The sequence below is a fragment of the Oryzias latipes genome, chromosome 11 (assembly GCF_002234675.1).
Source record: "Oryzias latipes chromosome 11, ASM223467v1".
Lineage (NCBI taxonomy): Eukaryota > Metazoa > Chordata > Actinopteri > Beloniformes > Adrianichthyidae > Oryzias > Oryzias latipes.
Window position 1 is genome coordinate 14,474,855 of NC_019869.2, and position 20,527 is coordinate 14,495,381.

Genomic DNA, 20,527 nt, shown 5'->3' on the forward strand with positions numbered 1-20,527 from the left:
TAGCATGGATCCCCAAGAAGAAGCAAATTTCACCAATTCAGAAAACCTCTGGACCACCTGAAGAAACGTGTCCCATAAGAAGCGAGCTCACATCGGCGTGGGATGGATCTAAATTTGTCTCTGCGCTGATGGGAAACAGCGGCTCAGTGCAAAGTGAGCTGTCAGACTCAGGGAGGGGGGGATAAATATGTGGGCTGTCGCCATGCAGAGTTCACATCCCTCCTTTTGCTCTGGTTCTGGGAGGGAGACGAGTGCTGGTCCAGACTCCAGCGCGCCAGCAATTGCAGGAGGAGGACAAGGCGGGTGCTTGTCCATGAGCAGATCTCCCACCAGACTCTGTCCCACACATCATAGAAATCCTAGTCTGTCATGGATCATAGCCACTGAACTAGGAGGGAAAATGGATCCAAGAAAAAGATTGATTAACATGAAGATCCTTTTCTCTTTGCCAAAAAAGTTCACAAGCTGTAAACCTGTCACTCCAGGTGATTCCCCACGACCTTGATCTCATTTCTGTTTTGGCTACAACCAAACCTTGATGCTTAAAAATGAAATGGGTCCGGTCATAGACCCACTTCAAGCCCCCAACAAAAGGAAGTGCCACAACATCCCTTGAAGTACAGCGAACTCTCATTTGAAGACAATAAAGTCTCCCTCTGGACAGAGAGGACAGGAAGTTTAAAGACGTGCCTGCCCACCAACAAGAGCCCCCACCTCTGAGCCTCACCAAGACCCCACCAGGTAACAGGACCTTAACCGACCACTCTGATAAAGCAGTCAAAACACGAGTAACCTGAATTCTCTAAAGAAAACCCTCAGATGAGCAGCCAAACATCTCTTAGATCACATGGGTCCTGTGGGAACACTGTCCTCCATGTTCTCCAAGTTGTTCTGCTTAAGCTCACCTGATATTCAGCTCATCCTTAGGTTCGGCGGAGGCCTGATGATGACGGCTGACATCAGAGGCTGGTGTGTTTGAGCAGGGTATGGTTGAAAAAAGTGTAGGATAGTGATCCCTGAGGACCAGAGCTGGGAAACACCTGTCTGGATAAACCTTTAAAGTCCAGCTGCCCAAAACAGCAGACTCTAGAAAATAAAAAAAGCTAAGCTTCGGGTAAAACTGGTCCAGCTTTGTCAACACTGCGAGAACTTATACACAAAGACATTCATCCAACTGCAGAAATGTTACAAAAAAACACAACAGTATAACGTCAATAACCTGTGCGAACACAGAAATGTGGTGAACTTTTACGTACAATTATTTTAGGTTACCTTCGTTCTAATATAAATTACAACAAAAATGAGTCACATTTAACACTTGCACAGTAATCTTTTAAAAACATAACTATTCTCACAGCCCAAACTTTAACACGACCAATACAGACTCTTTTTCAGCAGACTCCTGGCCAGTAAAAATCCTCTCATTTGAATATCGGTGAAAAACCCATATTCATATTCAGTTTTTTTAAACAGAGCTATTTACTAAGTAGCAGGAACAAAAAAACTAAAACTTTTCCGCAACATTTCATTTTAGGAAAGACAAACTGCATCCACTGTCCCCTGATACAAGTATTCATGTGGAACTACAAGCGCTGTTGTCCTTAACAGCCAAACACACAAAAGAAAATGTTTCGTTGCCCTGAGCAGCACAGCAGACACTTGACACCTAGTCAGGAGGTAAACCCTCCCTGAACTAGGGATGGGCAATATATCAGTGTCAGTATCAGTATCGGAATAGTAAAAAATCTACTGATATTCTTCTGTTTTCAGAAAAACTTTATTTTTGAAATGTATGCTTGCTCTAATAGATTGGGAAGCTTACGGATATATTTATATGAAAGTTTTACATGGTAAATGGCGTATACTTGTATAATGCCTTTCTACCTTCTTCAAGGCCCAAAGTGCTTTACAGTCACAGTCCCATTCACCCAGTCACACACACATTCACACACTGGTGGCGGCTCCGCTGCCGAACACTAGCGCCAACCTCCCACCAGAGGCAAGGCAGGGTTCAGTGTCTTGCCAAAGGACACTTTGACACATGGGTGTGCAAGGCGGGAATCGAACCTGCAATATTACGATCATGGGTCGACCGCCGTACCGCTGCAACGGCCATACTTGTTGATACTTGTTCCTATGCTGTATGTTAAAAAGGTCAAGTACAACTTGATTGTCTAGTAAAAGAAAAAGCTTTGCATTTCTAAAAAGGAAACAAAAAGGAAATGGAAACTTTGTGTTACTGTAGACACTGAAGTATCAGCAAATATCGGCTATTGGTCACAGTTGTAGAGGAAATCTCTGTTATTGGTATCGGCCGGAAAATACTATATAGGCCCATCCCTGGCCTGGACATTTAGGATCCTTTAGTGTGAGGGCACCCTGGTGAAACCTTCGTATGATGGGAGCTCGCACAAAGCTGCTGCTGAACAGTCATAGAAAGGAAGTGTTTTTTCACCTGTCATCCAGAATCCTCTGCTTGTTGTATCTTGTATGGAAATCCCTGAGCTCCTCTATAAGTCCTGCAGTCAGCATCTCATCAACTCGATCATCTAACCGTCTATCCAGAGCTAAAAAACAGAAAAAAGGATAAAATGTGTGCTGTGTTTTGTCAGTAACCAACAGCTTTTTTTCCACCTTCCCTTCTTACCCTCCATGTCTGCATGCAGCCAGAGGATGCAGGGATCTCTGTACCTCAGTGGACCCCCAAGACCACCTCCTCCCTCCTGCCCCCTCTGCAGCTCCAGCCAACGGCTGTGAGGGATGCCCGTCTCCTCGTGGATTTGCAGACTCCTGTAAATAAACAAATATGGTTGTATGAGTGGAGGAACTATCAAGAAAACCCAGATTTCCCTTATTTCTTTTACTCTGAACTTCAAGAAGGAAAACAAAAAAGATAAGTTGAACCTCTCAATGGAAATGAAAGTCTGCACTCTGTTAGAAAGAGGTTTGACAGCTGCTGCACAGGAAAAACACCCCAAGGACAAATAAATGGAGAGGGAATATCAAACATGATGATGTGAATAAACAAACCATTATTGAATGAACGCCTGCTCTCCCTTTCTATTCTAACAGAGCTGAACGAACCCCGGAGATGCAGGGATTTATATGCAAACCACAGTCCTTAGGAACGCCTGGCTGCTCTCTGAGGTTATGAAGAGAAGATGAATCCTGTCGTCTCCTGTCATCTTCAGGAGCAGGGTAACCTAACCTGCTGGCTCTAAAGAGCAGAGTGCAGACTGCGACTCATCAAGCTGCGAGCGGGTTTGAAAACCTGCCTGGAAACCACAGCCTGACGGGGCAGGAATCCAACCAGAACAAATGCTCAACCTAATCAGTCCTTAAGGGGAGCCCAGTTTACCCCATTTACACAACAGCGTTACTTCACACACTTCTGACATTTCAACTTTTCTTTGATTTTAAACATAAAGTGATGCTGCAAGAAGCCTTAAAGTGAGTATTTCATTCCATTAAATCAATGTTTTACCTTTTTTATGCGAGTAAACTCTGACCTTCAGAATAACTGAACACATTTAGACTACGGAGCCAAATCAGGATCAGCTACAAGTAAATAAATAACCAGACTGTAAATTTGAACAAAATAAATAATTGAAATTTTGAAAACAGTTTTAAACGAATTGTCAAATAAAAGAAATATTGAAGATTTCAAAAAAGGAAAAAAGAAGTTAACCTTTAGTAAAACAAAACTATAAACCCTTTACCAAATATGTCCACCCGCTAATGTACCAAACTTTAGGAGAGCATTATCACTGTACTGACACCAGACTGTATATGAGAACTGGACTGAGTGAGTGTGACGTCACCCATAGAAAATTGTTCTCATATACACTTAATATGTATACCACATCAGAAGAGCGATGAAAGGCCCACACAACAGACAATGTTTTGGAGTGGAAATGACATCATGATAACCTCTATCACCGAATGTCAATCATGTCCCAATAGCCAACAGGCTCTAAGCCCCACCTCCACGTAAAATTCGGCTAAACTTTGAAAACAGCAGGTGTTACAAATAAACATTTCTTTTTGGTACAAGTTTAAGGTTTATTTTTTTATTCAAGTTTTCAGTATTTCTTCTCATCTGTCCTTAATGTATTTAATTGCTTTTAGTAATTTTATGCAGTTGTATTTTAATTTTGTTGTTAATCTGCCAAATTTTAAAAATGTTTTTGTCTTTTTATTTTTAAAGCATTTTGGTACCCCGAGGGAGTTGTAAAGTAATATGCATAAATACAGCTTCATTCATTCAAAGAATTTTTCTCTAATTTGCAATCTTTCTTTTTCATTTACAATGTGTACTTTCCAGTTTGAACTGCTTCTGAAACTTTACAGTTTTGTTCAAATTTACCATCTGTTTTTTTTAAATTCACTTTCGGCTGATTGTAACCCATTTGAACCCAGTCGCCACAAAGACAGAAGGCAATGAAGAAATAATCATTTTTTCTGCATTCATCGCTGCAGCTCAAAGAATCAGTCATTTCCTTTCTTTTAAGTCCAATCGGCCTTCAGGTCAGTCTTTGATACAGAACAAGAGGCAACCATCAAAACGGGAAGACTTGATCATTTCTTCAAACTGTTCATTTGACTTTCTTTTGTAGTTTATTTCCATCAAACAAAGCCAGAATAAGTCAATTCAAATAGCCTAAATCTAAGACTAAATCTTAGCCTAAGAATTTATATTTTTTGTGATTTTTCTAATCTAAATAGACATGATCAATTTATGACAGATCAGAATTAAAAAAAAATCAAAAGTGATAAAATAGAAAAATATTAAGAGAACAAAAAAAAGACTAAATATACATATAAATATTTATCCATTTTAATTTTTTTTCATGTTTTTCATGACAAAAAATCTTCCTCTGTCCAGCAATGAGTTTTAAACTTATTATTATTTCAAGGAGAAAAGGCCGTGCTGCACTTTAAATGCCATTTAACCATTGTGCTATCCTAGGCACTTTAACATTGGGAGTTGGGTCATCTAGACCCACTAGACAGTGCGCTGAACCTTTTTTCTTCAATGATTTGTGATCTTCACTGGTTTCCATGGATTACAAGGAATCCTCTCCTCCTTTATCCACCTCTGTCATGGTAGGGAGAACACGTCAATGGTCATCTTGACCCCATAGGATAGCGCAAGGGTTTCGGAAGTTTTAAAAAAAAAACACCTTTTTGAAAAAAAATCTGTTCAGCAAATACCACAATTCTATAAATCTGGAGAAAACGTTTCCAAAAGGACAAAATCATCCATTTATTTTATCCACCTGATCACCTGGCTATCTTGCGCTTGTCGTTGGGGTGCAACATGGCGGCCATGGAGGGGTCAACCTGAGCCAGTCGTTTGTGCAGCTCAGCTCCTCCCAGGTTCTCCAGCTTCTTTTTCCTGTCTGGAGTTTCATCTGCTTCATCCGTCGAGTCCTCCTTCACCTGCAGCGAGCCGTGTCTTCATTACACTTCATTTTCTCCACCGTTTTCCTTTATACACCAATATGCTCTTTAGAAACAGCTGCTCTGACCCAGAAATAAGATGCCTTGCAAGTAGAAAGTGAAACCAGAAAGCCTTCAGGCACATTCATTTCCATAAATAATTTAGAGGCATGAAGGTAGTCTTTAGCATTTTCTTTTTTTGGGGGGGGGGGGTGTTTAGGGATAAATCCAAAGCAATTAAGTCTTTAAGCTGCAAAAGTAGCTTTTACATAAGACTACTGTTGACAATGACAAGCAAAAGAGGCAAAAGACTAAGTCTGACAAGCACTTACGCCTGTATCCACCAAGACCCTCCACAGCAGCGACTCGATGTAATAGTTGGTTCCTCCCACGATGATCGGCAGTTTGCCTCTGCTGTGCATGTCCTCTATGTTACAGCTTGTTGAGGAAATATAGGACGAACGTGTTTACAACAAGTGCAGCTGTTCTGCACGGGGTTATGAAGCATGAAAAGGGACATTTCAGTTCCTGCCATGACTCAGCATCAATTGAAAATCTCTGGGACAAGAAACAGCAGGAGGGAAACAGTCATTACTGCTGATCTGCAGTCAGAAAACAGGACCGGTAAGGAAGACAGTGCAGACGTCAATAGTACTGGAAAAAAAAAAAAAAAACAGGCCATGAAAGCAGGACAAATATCGACTGCATCAATGCCTCAGAGTTCTGCAGTGAAATGAATGAAAAGCTATTTCATAATAGTCAGAGAAAGCTGAATGTTGTGTTGTTGTTGAGGAAATGCTGAATTGGAATTAACTTTAAAAAATCCACTCAAACGAAAACAGTGTTTTTAACACCCTCTTAAAGCATTATTCTGATGGTGGAGGACATATAAATATATACAGAAAATGAGGGTTAAAATGGCATTTTTGAGTATTTCTTTATCAAATTATTGTAAATCAGGAGCAGACAAAAAATGTAGTTTTAAAAAAAAAAATACGTATTTGTGATGTGGAAAATAGACTGGGCGGGCCACTAGCTCCATGATCGGAGCTTTCAGCAACAGGGAAGGGGAAAAGGGGGCGGGGTTTCTCCACGGCAACGGTCTTGCTTACAACTGTGAATTTCTAAAAACTCCTGCCGCTCTGCAGAAATTATGTCCCAGAAAAGGCTTATTGATTTCGGGCTAAAAGCATCATAATAATTAATAGCCCAGTGGAAAAGCTTAGAAAATTGATCCAACATAAACAACTGCTGCATTAATGCAGATTTGATGTTTTTCATTGTTAGTCAGTCCAATAGATCAGACCTGTAAAGATCTGACCTAATCTCCATTCATGGAATGGCTGACCACAGTCCTCAAGAGTCACACCCACTCCCTTTTTTCCGAGCTCCTTTGCTCTCGCTTTTGCCGACTGTGGTGATTCCACTTCCTGATTGACACCTGATTTATGTAGTCAGCACCATGCTGGGAGCAGGAAGGGGGTGTGGCTCTGGATGACCAGGGTCGGCAAGCTCTGCTGTAGGATGACCAGCGTCCACATAACCTAAGCTCTGCTAATGAAAGAGGTTCTTCTGAGAAACAAGCTCTAGCTCTTTAGAACTATTCCTCTTAATGTTGGTGTTTGGACTTTCCACTGTCAAAAATAAACAACACAAACCTGTAAAACAGTAGCACTAAAAGCTTGGAATAGGGCTGCACCATATGGGGAAAATTAGGAATTTGCGATATTGGTGAATATTGCGATGGCGATAGAACTTGGGATACATGAACAAATAGTAAAAGAACCAAAAACCATAATTTCCATTTCACTGCAACAGTTTAAATAAGAGTCAACCCTAGTCTACATAGGAGGCGAGCATCAAGGGCTCCATCCAATTGGTCAAATGCTTAAAGGGATTTATTTGATTATTTAAATGATAAGCATTTATTGAAATTTTTGCTGTCTTTTGCAGTATGCGTATTGCACAGCTTGATGTAGCGATAACAATAAATCTGCGATTTATTGTGCAGGCCTAAGTTGGAAAGTGTCTGTAGAGGTGAGGAGAGGGAAGGTCTCATCACTGACTGACTGACTGTGGATGATTGGACCTACCTGATATTTATAAGATGATTGTTCCTTCAGAGTTCCATCTAGAGAATAATTTGGATAAATTTCAACATTCACTTTGATTCAGTATGTAAAAACATACAATAAAATAGAACTTTATTGATCCCGAGGGAAATGAAGTTCAAATATCCGATAAAGATAAGGGTGCTGTTAAAACATAATATTCAAAATGCATTCTGGTCTGCTCCAAGTCTCCAACCATCTCTGGTGTTCAAAGGTTTGATTCCCTGGAACAGACATGCTCTATGCGTCTGCGTTTGCCACACCTCATTTCCTCAGTCTCTGTCGCATCTTCTCCCCCCTCAGTCTGTGATAATCAAATAACCACTCACACAGGATGAAAGCCCATCAGGCAGCGTCACTCACCGCCTTCACTTCAGGGCTGAGTCTGCAGACGATCCCTGATGATGAACAGGGTGGGGGGAGATGAAGGATTTATGTGATCGGCATGTGGGGGCAGCGTCTCAGAGGTCCTAAAGGAAAATCGGTGTGTGAAGTTCTGACCCTAAACTCGGCCGTTTTCACTTCTTTAATGTCTTTTCCAAACTTCCCTCCTCCAGTCAGATGGCTGCATCAATCCTGTTCTTGGTGGCGCTGTGCTGAGGAGGGTGTGTCGTTCTGATCTATTAATACTCCTCTCTAGTTATCGCCTCCTCTCTGCACATCAGTGTGAGGGCCGGTGTCTGGGTGAGACCGCTCTGCCCAGATGAGAGCCCTTTTCCCGCCTTTTCAGGGACAGATAGCTGTTGTTTCATGCATCCACTCCAAATGAAAGACATCAGCTGCACGGGTTAAAGTAGAGAAACGTGTCCATTGGTTTATGTGAGTCAACTAAAGAAGTGGTCCACAACACCCGGGCTGCAGACCGCCAATGGTCCATGGGTCACTTGGTATCGCACCGGAGAGCAAAAAGAATCCATTTAATTTTTAATCTGATTTTGAAGTAAGTTTTGTTTTGAAAACAACTGGACTCTCTCCATTCATTCCTGTTGCATGTCAAGTCACTCGGTCACATGTCAAAAATCCCTCCGCTACTTTCTTAATGTGATTGCTACGGCTGCTAAATTGAACCCCCCAAGATAGCAAAATTAACAAAAAAGAAATAAAAGTTTCTTTTCACGGAAATGAGCCAGAAAAAGGCAACTGAATTGATTTCATTTTCTTGGAGCTGGAAGAAAGTCGTTTTCTATGGGTGACGTCACATTTAGACCAGTTTTCTTATACTATACAGTCAATGGTTAAAACTAGGGGTGTAACAATTTATTTTAACAAGTCGATATTGCTTCATTTTGAACAATCCGATTGGATACGATTCACTGACCTAAGATCGATCCAGAACATCTTTATCCAAAACTTTAACCAGTGTGACTCAGAGAGAAACATCTGGTACTGAACAGTACAGGTGAAGTTTTCCAGATTCCTTGTATTCCTAGCAAGATAATCAAGTGTAAATTAATATGTGTACAAACAAACAAGTAAACCAGAATGTAAGTCAAATCCATTCACATTTTAGTTTCCTAAAGTCCAGCCCACTGTTTTCCACATGCAAAGAATCCAAAGGGAACATTATTACAAAGTTCTACCACACTGTTTGGTCACATGTCTTTGCAAAATTCAAAGTGTTTCCACATATTGGACTGTTATGATGGCTGATCAGTTTTTTCTGACCTCACATGCGCGTCTTCTACTGTGATGCAATTGGTCAAACAAAATGGTTTTGCAGTTTTAGTTTATGTGCTGCAGTAAATTAAAATGTCTCATTTATATTTAGAGTTTAACATGTCAGATAACTGAGCCAAATGATGGTAAAAGCTTTGATCAGCTGTTCTTAACAGAAACTTAAAGCACATATTCTGAGCTTCTGCTGCACAGCAGTGACATTTCAGAAGGAAAGGTCAAAGTATAGAATAGTTTCTACATGTATAGATCTCTTTTTATTTGGAATTCCACACCAACGTTCTCATGTTTATGTTCAATAGTAAAAGGAGAGAAAAAAATGAAGGTACACCAGAGATGCAATGAATTATTTAAAGCTGCATTTGATTAACAAATGGTTTAATGTTTCTAAAACCAATAAGTGTATTTTTCTAACTGGTGAAGTAGAACTTTGCAGCTCTTACTGGGTTTTGGTTGGTAAGAAACTGAGCCAAATGGAGGTTTGAGTGTTAAAGGTTGCAGACCCCTGATTTAGACAATGCTTCCATGATTCTTGTCTACTCCTTCATGATTGTGTCCCACGGAACAAACTGAAGCTTGGATCCACAAACCTCTCTTCAAACTCCCCCATAAAGACACTGAAAGCTTTATCGTCTGCACAGGAGGAGACCGAATAGATTCATGCTGTTTTTTATTTATTTTTTTACTGATTCTTTATACTTTCAGTCTGTCAAGACTAAGTAAGTAGAAAAGCTGATCCTTTTATTTTTGTCCATACTGTGTTCTTCCTGCAGAGCAGACGTTCGTCTCCACAATCAGAGCAAAACATCCAGATCACCTCAACACAGCAACCCCGTTTGTGCGCATGATGGAGTGTGTGCGTTTGTCATTTTTGGGGCAACATCTGCAACAACCAAAGCCAGAGCACAGCAGATTCCCCCACACACAAAAACTCCAACATTAATCAATACGCCCCCCCCCCCCCCCCCCCCCCCTACTGTATTCCTATAGTTAAACAATAAACCAGAGGGGGTTTCAGTGCTCCAACACCTTTCCAGGGAAGGATATCAGGGAAAGGGCTTTGTTCCTGAAGTCCACCACTGTGTAGCTGCTCACCAGCGGGTCCACAAAGCTGATCATGTGATGTCTGCACTGGGCACGCTCCTCTGCGCTCACTTTGTTGGTGATGATGTCCAGCCCTTCGTACACCTGCAAGGGGGCAGAAAGAAAAACGCACGTTTAGATCAAATTTGAGCTGAAAAGCAAACTGCATCCGGAAAAGCTTCAACTCAGGAATTGATCTTAAGATAAATCCAACAAATCCTTTGGTTTGAGAGCAGAGTCCCAGAAAAGCATCAAGCCATCAGGAAAGGTTGCTGCAAAATTATCCCAGGAGGAAAAGAACCAAGAGTGCCATCCACACTTCCTGTAAAACAACTGAGCCCTCCGTTTCCCATCACCCAGAGAGGAGGCTTCCTGTTGGAATGTAGCAGCCGGGTAACACACAGCAGTCAGGAGGGATTTTCCTTTTCAGAATGCATTCCCGTCTCTGATCATTATGGAAATCTGACAGTTATGAGGTTTGTCTGTCTGCACCGAGATTCATTCTCCTGCACATCGAGACAAAAGATAACATCCCAAAAGAATGTGGTTTCCTCTACGCTGCAGGAACATTTCTCTCCTTACATTCCAGCCACCAAGGTCATAAAATGTGTATTTGATGTCAGTGTGACTTCTCTGCACAAATGCAAAATAAACATTGTTACTTATTTGACTGAACGGATTGAGCAAAATTATAAAAAGCTACTAAACGTTTTGGTGGAGGAGAGGAAAAAACTGTCTTCTATTACACAATGCTAGAGAGAAAACAAAGCAAGCTTATCTAAAAAAATAAAAATAAAACTCTCGACTTCCAGATTGAAGCACATTTGAAAACAAAAACAACCAGGCCTGAGTCCGTTCAGTTGAACCCAATACATATCGACCAACTTCAGAACCAGAAAAGTGGAGGTTCTGATACATTTAATATACATTATAACTGTAGTTTTTAATCTAAAAATGGATTCTGTTTAGATTAACCTAAATCTTGTGTGACTCAAAAGAAAAATTTGAGGTTTAATTTGAATTCCACCAAGACAGGGACGGTTTCTGAAGTGCTCCCAGTGGGATCAGACTTCAGCTGAAGACAAACAACATTCAATAACTAAATAAGGTTTCATGTTTTTCATTCATGCTCATTGCGGGTCACTGTTGATATTTTTCTGTTTGATCTATGATCGCTCTGAGACAAAGGTTCATTTAGAAAACAATGACTACTGTTGCTTCAGAATCCAACTGCTCTGTCCATCAAAAGAAGACAATTAATAAAAAAACGTGCTTTCTTTGGTGGATCTCCGTCGGAAATATCTGCTACAGTCCAGAGTGTCTTCGTTCCTTTGTTGGTTGGTGTAAAAATAAATCTGGAGCACTTGGGAGTCGGTCGGAACAGCTGGCTGGCTGCTGTGATTAAAGGCGGCACTTTCCTGCTGAGACGCGAACAGCGGAGCACTTCTCCACATTCTTTGAGCTTAAATCCCACCACACTCAAAGCAGTCACTCCTTAAAGGTTGTGCCAAAGTTCCTGACAGCTGCAGGGATGTTTTAAGAGCAGAAACACACTTTGTGTGGCTGATGGTAGACTACACACAGATGCCGAGCAGGAGAAAGCCCACACATGTGGATGCGATGGTATGACGATGGCGTGCATCAACTCTTACCAACTCAACAATTGGAGGATCTGTCTGAATTCCATCTTTGAAAAGGGTTACACTTTTACTGGATTTATTTTTACAACTTAACTGTTTATGCAATGAATGATGAGGCTTCAATTAAGAAGGAATAAAAAGCTCTAATATCCTAAACGCTGATGTCCTTTTTGCAATTTCTTTAGAGCTCAGGATGTTCACAAAACCACCAAGCTCCACCCCCAAGTCAAGGCAAAACCAAGTAAATAACATATGTTGCAGTTCCTTGAATGACCATCGGGAGCTGGGGAATCAGTAAACAAGACTGACTTTGCTCCATCCTGCCCATTGACTGTATGAGAGAACTGGACTGAGTGAGTGTGGCGTCATCCATAGAAAATGGTTTACTTCCTGCTCCAACCAAATGAAGTCAACGCAGTTGCCATTTTTTATGGACAACGCCATGTTGGAGCCAGACATCAGTAAGTAGTCAGTCCGAGTCGATCTGAATCGACATTTTTAAGGCAATCACTCCCACTAATCGGGACTGAGCTTGTTGAAAGTGGACATCCCTTCCACTGAAAGCGGGCTCAGGAGGCCAAAGGAAACATGTTTTTACTGAGGCATCTGATTGGCCAGTTCATAACTTCACTTAAGAAAAAAAATGCAAATTAGGACGACAAAGACCACGATAAAAAAAATAAATAAAGGTAACTCTGGTAAATGCTGAATGTCCTGCTGCAGACTTGGTCCATCAGGTGTATTCATGTCTTTTGGTTTCAGACCCAGAAGACCCAAACAGATGAAAGCTTTATAACAATCGGATGGTTTGAAAAGTTTCCCGATGCCGTACAGTGATCCGATTGCAGAAATCCAGTAACAGCTAAAGCAGAGTTTGATAAGACGTCCCATGATACTGAACCTTGATAACCACTTCTCGGACTTTAATGTAGACAGGATGAACAAGACAGCGATGTTGAGCGTATAACTACCTCTCTTTATGCCATTAAGTATAATGCGTTTGTAGCTTGATGCGGTTTCTGTTATGGTAGTGACGACCATTTTATTTCTCCAACCAACCAACCGTAGTTTCCAGTTTTGCATAAACTCCACCCTACAGATAGTCAAAGTTCAACAACAGAAAGGGATATTTGGTGAAGGGGTACTTCTTTGTTTCAATGTCACACAAAGATATTTCACATAGCTTTCAGGAGCAGTTCTACCTCTCCCTTTAACTACACCAAAGCTTGACACTATAAACTGAAAACAGAACAATTCAACTATAAAAAGGTAGACAAACTTTATTTTACTGAAGAGTCACTGGCACAACCAGGAAGCTAACAATCTGAAGTAAACAATTTGTAATACACAAAGTTACCATCAATTCTTTTTTTTTTCTTTTTTTTTAGCTTTAAGGGTTATTCTTGTTGGTTTGACAAAAGTTCAGCTCTTTAATTAATTAACATAGTTTCCATTTGTTGAGTGAAAACATCTTTTCCACTTTTCAGTTTGTTTTCTTTCATAAAAACGGTTTTGTTTTGATCAGCTGAGGCAGAGACATGGATAATGCTGAACTTTGCTGTTTAGTGTAGTAAATTTTGAGGACAGAGACGTGCCCACATCCTCTGAAATATTGCGTCTAACCTCGTCAGCAAGCATCCTCCTGCAGCCCTAAACGCTATCTTGTTCCTCCATCAGCTTAGACCCTAAACCAGCCGCTGAGCGCACAGGTATCAGTAATGCTGTGAAGGTTATCAATTATGTCCCTTGAGATGGCGTGTAAAAGACGGGGAGGTTGCGTGCTTTTCACCGGATGTTCTTCATCTCTGTTCCACGCCAAAAGTAAAAAGCAGGGCAGGGCGCAACAACCCCGGCTAATAAATGATTCACGGCTCCTTTGCACGACACCCTTACTTGCCAAAAAGACCAGCGCATTGCTGGATGGAGAAGGAAGAGGACATGTCAGGTTTATTTGAAACAACCAGACGGTTATTTCAAAGGAGAGAGAAAACCAAAAAGTGGTAGGGGCACCTTTTAGTAAGAACAGGATGTTCCCTGACAAATCTGTACGTTTCACCCACAACCTCCTCTGTCTTTGCTGTTTTTTCTCACACAAACGCACAGAGAGGTTATAGAAAAACAACAGATCCAAGTTAAGGTTAGAAAGATAGATGGCTCCTTAACGGACAAAATTATAAAATTGTGTGTAAAAAAAAAAAGACTATATTTCTGGCCCTTAAACTTTTCCTTCTTAAAAGCTCGGAAATCTGGAATTATGTTAACATCCACATAAACGCCATAAAACTGACCCACCTGCTGATAACCTTATCAGTGATAAACAAAGATGATAAACAAAAACAGATAACTTTTTCACCAAATCTGCAGGGACACCATTTGTGAACACTTATTTTTAGTCTTAAATTTTCTTAAAATTGACACTTTGCCTCATTTATTAGTGCTGGTTGCATTTACTGACCGGGAACTGATTTTCTGTGGTAGACGGCGCTCAAACATATGTCCAAATGTTTTAATTTGGCTTTGGTAAACGATGAAGGCCCTTGATGTATTGTTGGAGCATCATTGGGAACCTGGCGGAGCTGTACATACTGTGCTTCAACATAATGAACTATAAAAGGCAGAGAATGTTTAGCATTTTGTGTTACAACTGAACAACGTTGAGTTATTGTGAATAAAGGGGCAGCCGTGGAGCAGTGGTGGTGGTGGTGGTGGGGTCGACCTCTGATCAGAAGATAGCAGGTTCGATTCCCGCCTTGCCCGCCCATGTGTCGAAGGGTCCTTGGGCAAGACACTCAACCCCACCTTGCCTCTGGTGGAAGGTTGGCACCAGCGTTCAGCAGCGGAGCCGCCACCAGTGTGTGAACGTGTGTGTGAATGGGACTGTGACTGTAAAGGCCCGTACACACCGGTACGAATATTCGCCGGGCGTTATTCGCCAGCGTTTTCCGCCACGTTTTTTGTGTTCACACCCAGGCGATTTTCGCTGACGATGAGCCGAGCGAACATGCAATTTCATTCCCTGACATTAGATGGCGCTTAATGTAAAACAGAAATACTCCTGTACACAAGGTGGCGCTGCGCAACATTACGCTTCTTAAAGTCACTTTTCACTCAGAAGAAGAGAGCAAGTATTTACACGCTTGTCAGAATCATACAAAGAAAACATGAATATTTCAAGCACCAGTTGCTCCAACTGGTGCTTGGTTCGGGGATATTTTAGAATGTCCGTCATTATTTCTTCGCGGCCGTGTAGATGTTACTCGGCGTCTATCATCTTCGCTGGTATATGTGCTCAGAAAGGCACTTTTGTGTTTGAGCGCCCCCAAGTTGTGTTTTACTGCAACTTCAGAAGCTCCAGACACGTGTGCAAAAGCGCCATTCTCTTTGGTCGTATATTTTTCGACGCGGCGCGTCAAAACAAAAAAAAAAACGAACCCCAGGCGTTTTTTTTTCCTCTTCTTCAAACTTGTTCTGTCCAACAGCTGAGCAAACAGATTAGAGCTGAAGGCTTTTTGTTTTGGACAGGTTTTACTATCACAAAAAGAGGTTATATAGCTTCAAGAAACTAGAGTGTAGATTTGTATAAACCCCTTTTTGTCGTATTATTTTTTATTTATTTGTTACATTTAGTGTGTGTGGGGAGGGAGAGGGGAAGAATGTGAGGGGAGGGTGGAAGAGAGTAAAAGGAAGAAAGGTGAAAAGGTGGGGGAATACAAGCACTGATTTGAATAAGTTATTATTTTAAGCTGTAACAATTATACCAGATCTGCTGGAAAGACGAATGTTACATCAAAGGTGAAAATCTGACACTAAGATGAGCGAGGCGTTTTTTTTAAAAATGACGCTTTGCAAGCAAGCAGCAGATGTCCTCCTGGCACCCTACCCGCCAATTTTAACCGCACCTTAGACATTTAGGGCCCCTTGGTGTGGAGGGTGAGGGGACATCACTGTGAGTAATCAGGAGATGTCCCCTTAGTGCCCTACTCGCCAATTTTAACTGCACCCCCCTTAGTACACACACCCCTCCCCCTTCAATATATACATTCAAACATAAACACACACACATGCACACAAACACCCTCTCAAACACCCATACACGCACACACATTTTACAAGGAAGGTGGGACCTGGGTCCATCTGTCCCCTACCCCTTCCCTGGTGGGGGGTGCGGGCCCCTTGGCGATGGCGGCCGTGTCCCTTGGGTGCCGGCTCCCTGGGCCCGGCGGTGCTCTCTCCGCACGGTGGGGGGGTTCATATTACACCTGAGCCGGGGGTGTTTGTGTCCCTGGGGGGTGGGTCCTGGTCCTTGCCCCTGGGCGCTGGGCCCCGCCAAACTTCCAACATGGCCGAGCCTGGTCGGGCCATATTTATAACATCCCTTGTGGGCCGCCCTTTTTTCCCCGGGGTTCCCCCCTCCTGGGCGGGGGCGGCGGGCCCCTGCCTTGCTCCTACCTGGACCAACCGTGGGCCGGGTGGGTGGCTGCCTGGAGTGCGGAGCGGGTCTCCCTTGGGGGGTCCTGGCTCGTACCTGGGGTCGGGGCGGGGGGATGCCCGGAACTCCTGGGTGGTGGTGGGGTGCTCGTCTGGGGCTGTGGGCGTCCCTCTCCGGTGGGGCCCTGCGTTGGGCTCTTCCGGCGCGGCGGGGGGCTGCTTTCCTGGCTGGGCTGGGGCGGCGCTCTCTTTCCCTCTGCGCCTCCCTGCTCTCTGGCTCTGGGGGCCTCGCGGCGGTCCGGCTGGCCCTGGCCTGGGTGGCGGTCTTGGTCGCCCGGGGGGCGGTTGTTCCCTGCCTGTTCCCGTGTGGCGTTGGGGGAATTCCGGCTGCCGCTGCTGCTGCGACAGGGGTATGGGTGTGGGGGTGGCTGGGCGCTCCTCCTCCTCCTTTTCACATTCCACCATCCATTTTAGAAGAACATAAACACTCACCTGAGCACAGGTGTTAGCTCACCTTTGCACTAATAGTTTGCATGATTGAATGAATGAAAGATTTCACACTAGTTGGTTTAAAGGCATAGGTATGCGTTCGTGAACACTATCTGTTTTGTGTGCATGTTGACATGTGGACATTTTTGCGGCTAGCAGGTGTGTTGATAATATTTGAGTGTGTGTGAACAGGCCCCGCCCTTTTTGTACTACATTTGAACCGTACCGTAACGATAAACAACCAGTAAACCTGTCTGCTCTATGCTGCTTCATGGTCTTACCCCCCTTCCCCTCCTATTATCACCCTCCTACCCCCCCCTCTCTCTAACGTCCCTCTCTCTTCTTCCCCTCTTTCCTTTTCCGTCCGGTCCAACACCAAAGATTTTCAAACATGATTGAAATTAATAAATTTTGGCCTCAATTACAAAAGGGGTTTATTCAGACATACCTTTGGTTTGTCTGAAGATGAATAACCCCTCTTGTTAAAATAAAATATGTCCAACACAAGAGGCCCTCAGCTCTCATCTGTTTGCCTAGCTGTTGTACAGGACAAGTTAAAAAAAAAAAAAAAAAAATGACGCTTTGACGCGTGGCGTTTTTTCGCGTCAGTGTGCACACTCACATTGGTGCCCTTTGTTTAGTCACGAGGCGTTAAACGTCGGCGAAGATCGCGGGCGAAATTCGTCCCGGTGTGTACGGGCCTTAAAGCGCTTTCGGCCTTCGAGGAAGGTACAAAAGCGCTTTACAAGTATTCGCCATTTGTCAAAGTGTGACTTGTCTGTTGTGTTGCTCTCTCTGCAAAGGCTGATTGATGCAGATAAAAGGCAATAACATGAATAACAGTTCACTAGAAAAACATCCCATCAACTCCTCTGACCAATCCTCTGTTTCTTAGTCCCTCTTGGCATTCTGGGTCGAGTAGTCATACCACCTAATCTGACTGTTAAAGCACCCTATAATCAAGTGCGCCTTATGGTCCAAAAATGCAGTTCAGGTTTTTCTTTGCTTTTCTTCCTTTTAGACGTGTTACCATTCTTTCAACTACCGTAACTCTTCAACCATTAACACAATTGATGGAATTCCATCTGTAATGAAGAAAAACAGCTTTGCGCTGATGTGCAGCTCTTCACAGTAGTGAAGTGCTTACGAAATCCAAGTAAACCAGCTAATTGTGACACGGAGAAAAACAGCTTTGCGTATTCGTGGTGATCAGCTAATTCTGTTTGAAGAGTTCCAGTATGTCGAAGAGTTAGGCGTCGCCGGCATTAAAGGGTTAAACGATAACAAAAAAGTTGGCGATGGCATTTATCCAGTTTTAGAAGTTCTATACACAGATCTTTTGTTTTGGATCAAAAGAGGAATCCAAAGATATAATCTTTTGAAGATGTTGCGGGCCTCACCATGTGCAAGTCATTTCAAAGCTAACGCAGGTTTGTTCCGCATATGGCAGAACGGCATTAAAGCCTCTAAAAACACACATGGCTCATGCTGAATCCATCTCGCCCTCCTCGTGCTGCTCATATGAGAAGCACATGACATCAGCTCATCTTCCTTCAGCGAGAGCATCAATTCTACTGTCACCACTCCTGCCACGAGAGGAGCTCGCCGTGCCTCCACAGCCCACGTTCCGCTCCCCTCTGGAGATCCGAGGAGGAAACGAATGAGAAGCATCCCTATTAAAGAGCAAAAAGCTGACAGAGCAAAACCTATCTGTAAACATGAAACATCATAATAACCACTTCAGTGGAAGATGGAGGGAAAATGTCTAAGGCAGAGTAGCAAAGAGAAGGAAGACTTTCAGACAAAGCGGATGAGAAGAACTACAAACTGCAGAAACTCTTCCCCTCAGAGTTAAAAATAAATGCGGCTAATGATGCTTTCACGCCTTCTGGGAGAGAAAGGGAAATATGTTTCATAAAAGGATTGCACAATTGAATTAAAGGTTTTGGATGTAAATATTTGATCTTTAATGCGGAGCTTATTAAAATGAAATCTTCCAAAACCTCCGAGGACTGAAAGAGAAAACCTGTTTCTACAAAAGTGGAACAACGTTCTTCACAATATTTTAGGAGAATCTGCAGTTTTTTTAAAAGGTACTTCTGGAATAAAACTATTCGATGAAATGTAACAAATATTGTTTAAAATATTTGCATGAGCAAACTTTTATTTCAGAGCCTCAATAACTCCTGATGTGATCATTTTCTGATGTGCTCGACAGCGATCCATTTTGTGGATTCAGCTGTGTCTCGGTCCTCTGCCTTTTAAGTGCATGTGAATGGATGTGAGCGTGCGGCGGAGGCGCGAGTGTGCACGACACAATGAGCTCAGTGTTTGAGCCCTGTGAAGACGGCAGCCGGACAGCCTGGCAAACCTCACGCCTTGCACGAGACAGCTGTTCCTCTGCCGCGCAAATATGGGTGGGGAGGGGCAGCGAGGACGAAGAAGGGGCGAGGAAGAGTGAAAGAAACAAAAGGAACAAACACTCATTCAGTCGCTGAATGCGAGCCAAAGAGGGCAAGACCAGATGAAAGGACATGAAGCGGACCTTTTACAAGGTCAATACAGGAAACTGTCAGCGCCCTTTCTCATAAATTATTACGTAGCCAAGAAAATAAAGCAGTTTTTGAGAGGATTTCAACAAAATAACGCAGTGTGATCTGCAGAGATGCAACACACTTTTATTTATCAGTATAAAGATTTCAACTAGATCCTTTTTACACTAGATTGCCAAAAGTATTCACTCACCTGTCTTGACTTGTATATGAACTGAAGTACCATCCCATTCCTAACCCATAGAGTTTAATATGATGCGGTTCCACCTTTTGCAGCCATTACAGCTTCAACTCTTCTGAAAAGGCTGTCCACAAGTTGGGGAGTGTGTTTCTAGGAATTTTGGACCATTCTTCTAAAAGCACATTGGTGAGGTCACACACTGATGTTGGTGGAGAAGGCCTGGCTCTCAGTCTCCACCCTAATTTATCCAAAAGGTGCTCTGTGGGGTTCAGGTCAGGACTCTGTGCAGGCCCGTCAAGTTCATGCACGCCAGACTCTGTCATCCATGTCTTTGCTCTGGTTACTGGTGTACATCGATGTTGGAAGAGGAAAGGTTCCGCTCCAAACTGTTCCCACAAGGTTGGGAGCATGGAATTTTCTAAAACTTTTTTGGTGTCCTGAAGCATTCTGAGTTCCTTTCATTGGAATAAAGGGGCCAAGCCCAAGTCCTGAAAAACAAGCCCACACCATAATTCCTCCTCCACCAAATGTCACACTCTGCACAGTGTGGTCCTAAATATACAGTTTTCCTGGCAACCTCCAAACCCAAGACTCATCAATCAGATTAGCAGATGGAAAAGCGTGATTCATCCTTCAAGAGAAGGCATCTCCACTGCTCTAGAGTCCAGTGGTGGCGTGCTTTACACCACTGCATCCGACGCTTTGGTGTATCCGACACTTGGTGATTTGTGGCTTGGATGCAGCTAGTTGTTTTCACCTGCAAATGTGATGTCAGGAGTTTGAGGAGCTCAGAAAAATCATCTGTTTTCCAGCAGAAAACAAGGACCAACTTGATCATAGAAGCTTCTCTACAGCTGGAACAGCTGCCGTCATCAATGCTCCTGAATTCTCTGTCAGTTTAAGAATTTCCCTCTCTTTTCAGTCTCT

General features: G+C 42.8%; 1 protein-coding gene across 2 annotated transcripts in view; it reads right to left on the minus strand.

The window, feature by feature from the left end:
• trit1 (tRNA isopentenyltransferase 1) overlaps positions 1–20,527 on the minus strand; it is a 44,890-nt gene that overhangs the window by 15,548 nt on the left and 8,815 nt on the right. For both annotated transcript variants that reach the window (XR_002874131.1, XM_023959905.1), the window contains exons 2-6: positions 10,275–10,415; positions 5,775–5,873; positions 5,288–5,442; positions 2,648–2,790; positions 2,456–2,567 (exon numbers count right to left, since the gene is read on the minus strand). Coding sequence is in view for 1 of the 2 variants with exons in the window: in XM_023959905.1 (XP_023815673.1) it covers positions 2,456–2,567; positions 2,648–2,790; positions 5,288–5,442; positions 5,775–5,873; positions 10,275–10,415 (650 nt within the window). In the remaining variant the exon portion in view is untranslated. The remainder of the gene's footprint in view (positions 1–2,455; positions 2,568–2,647; positions 2,791–5,287; positions 5,443–5,774; positions 5,874–10,274; positions 10,416–20,527) is intronic.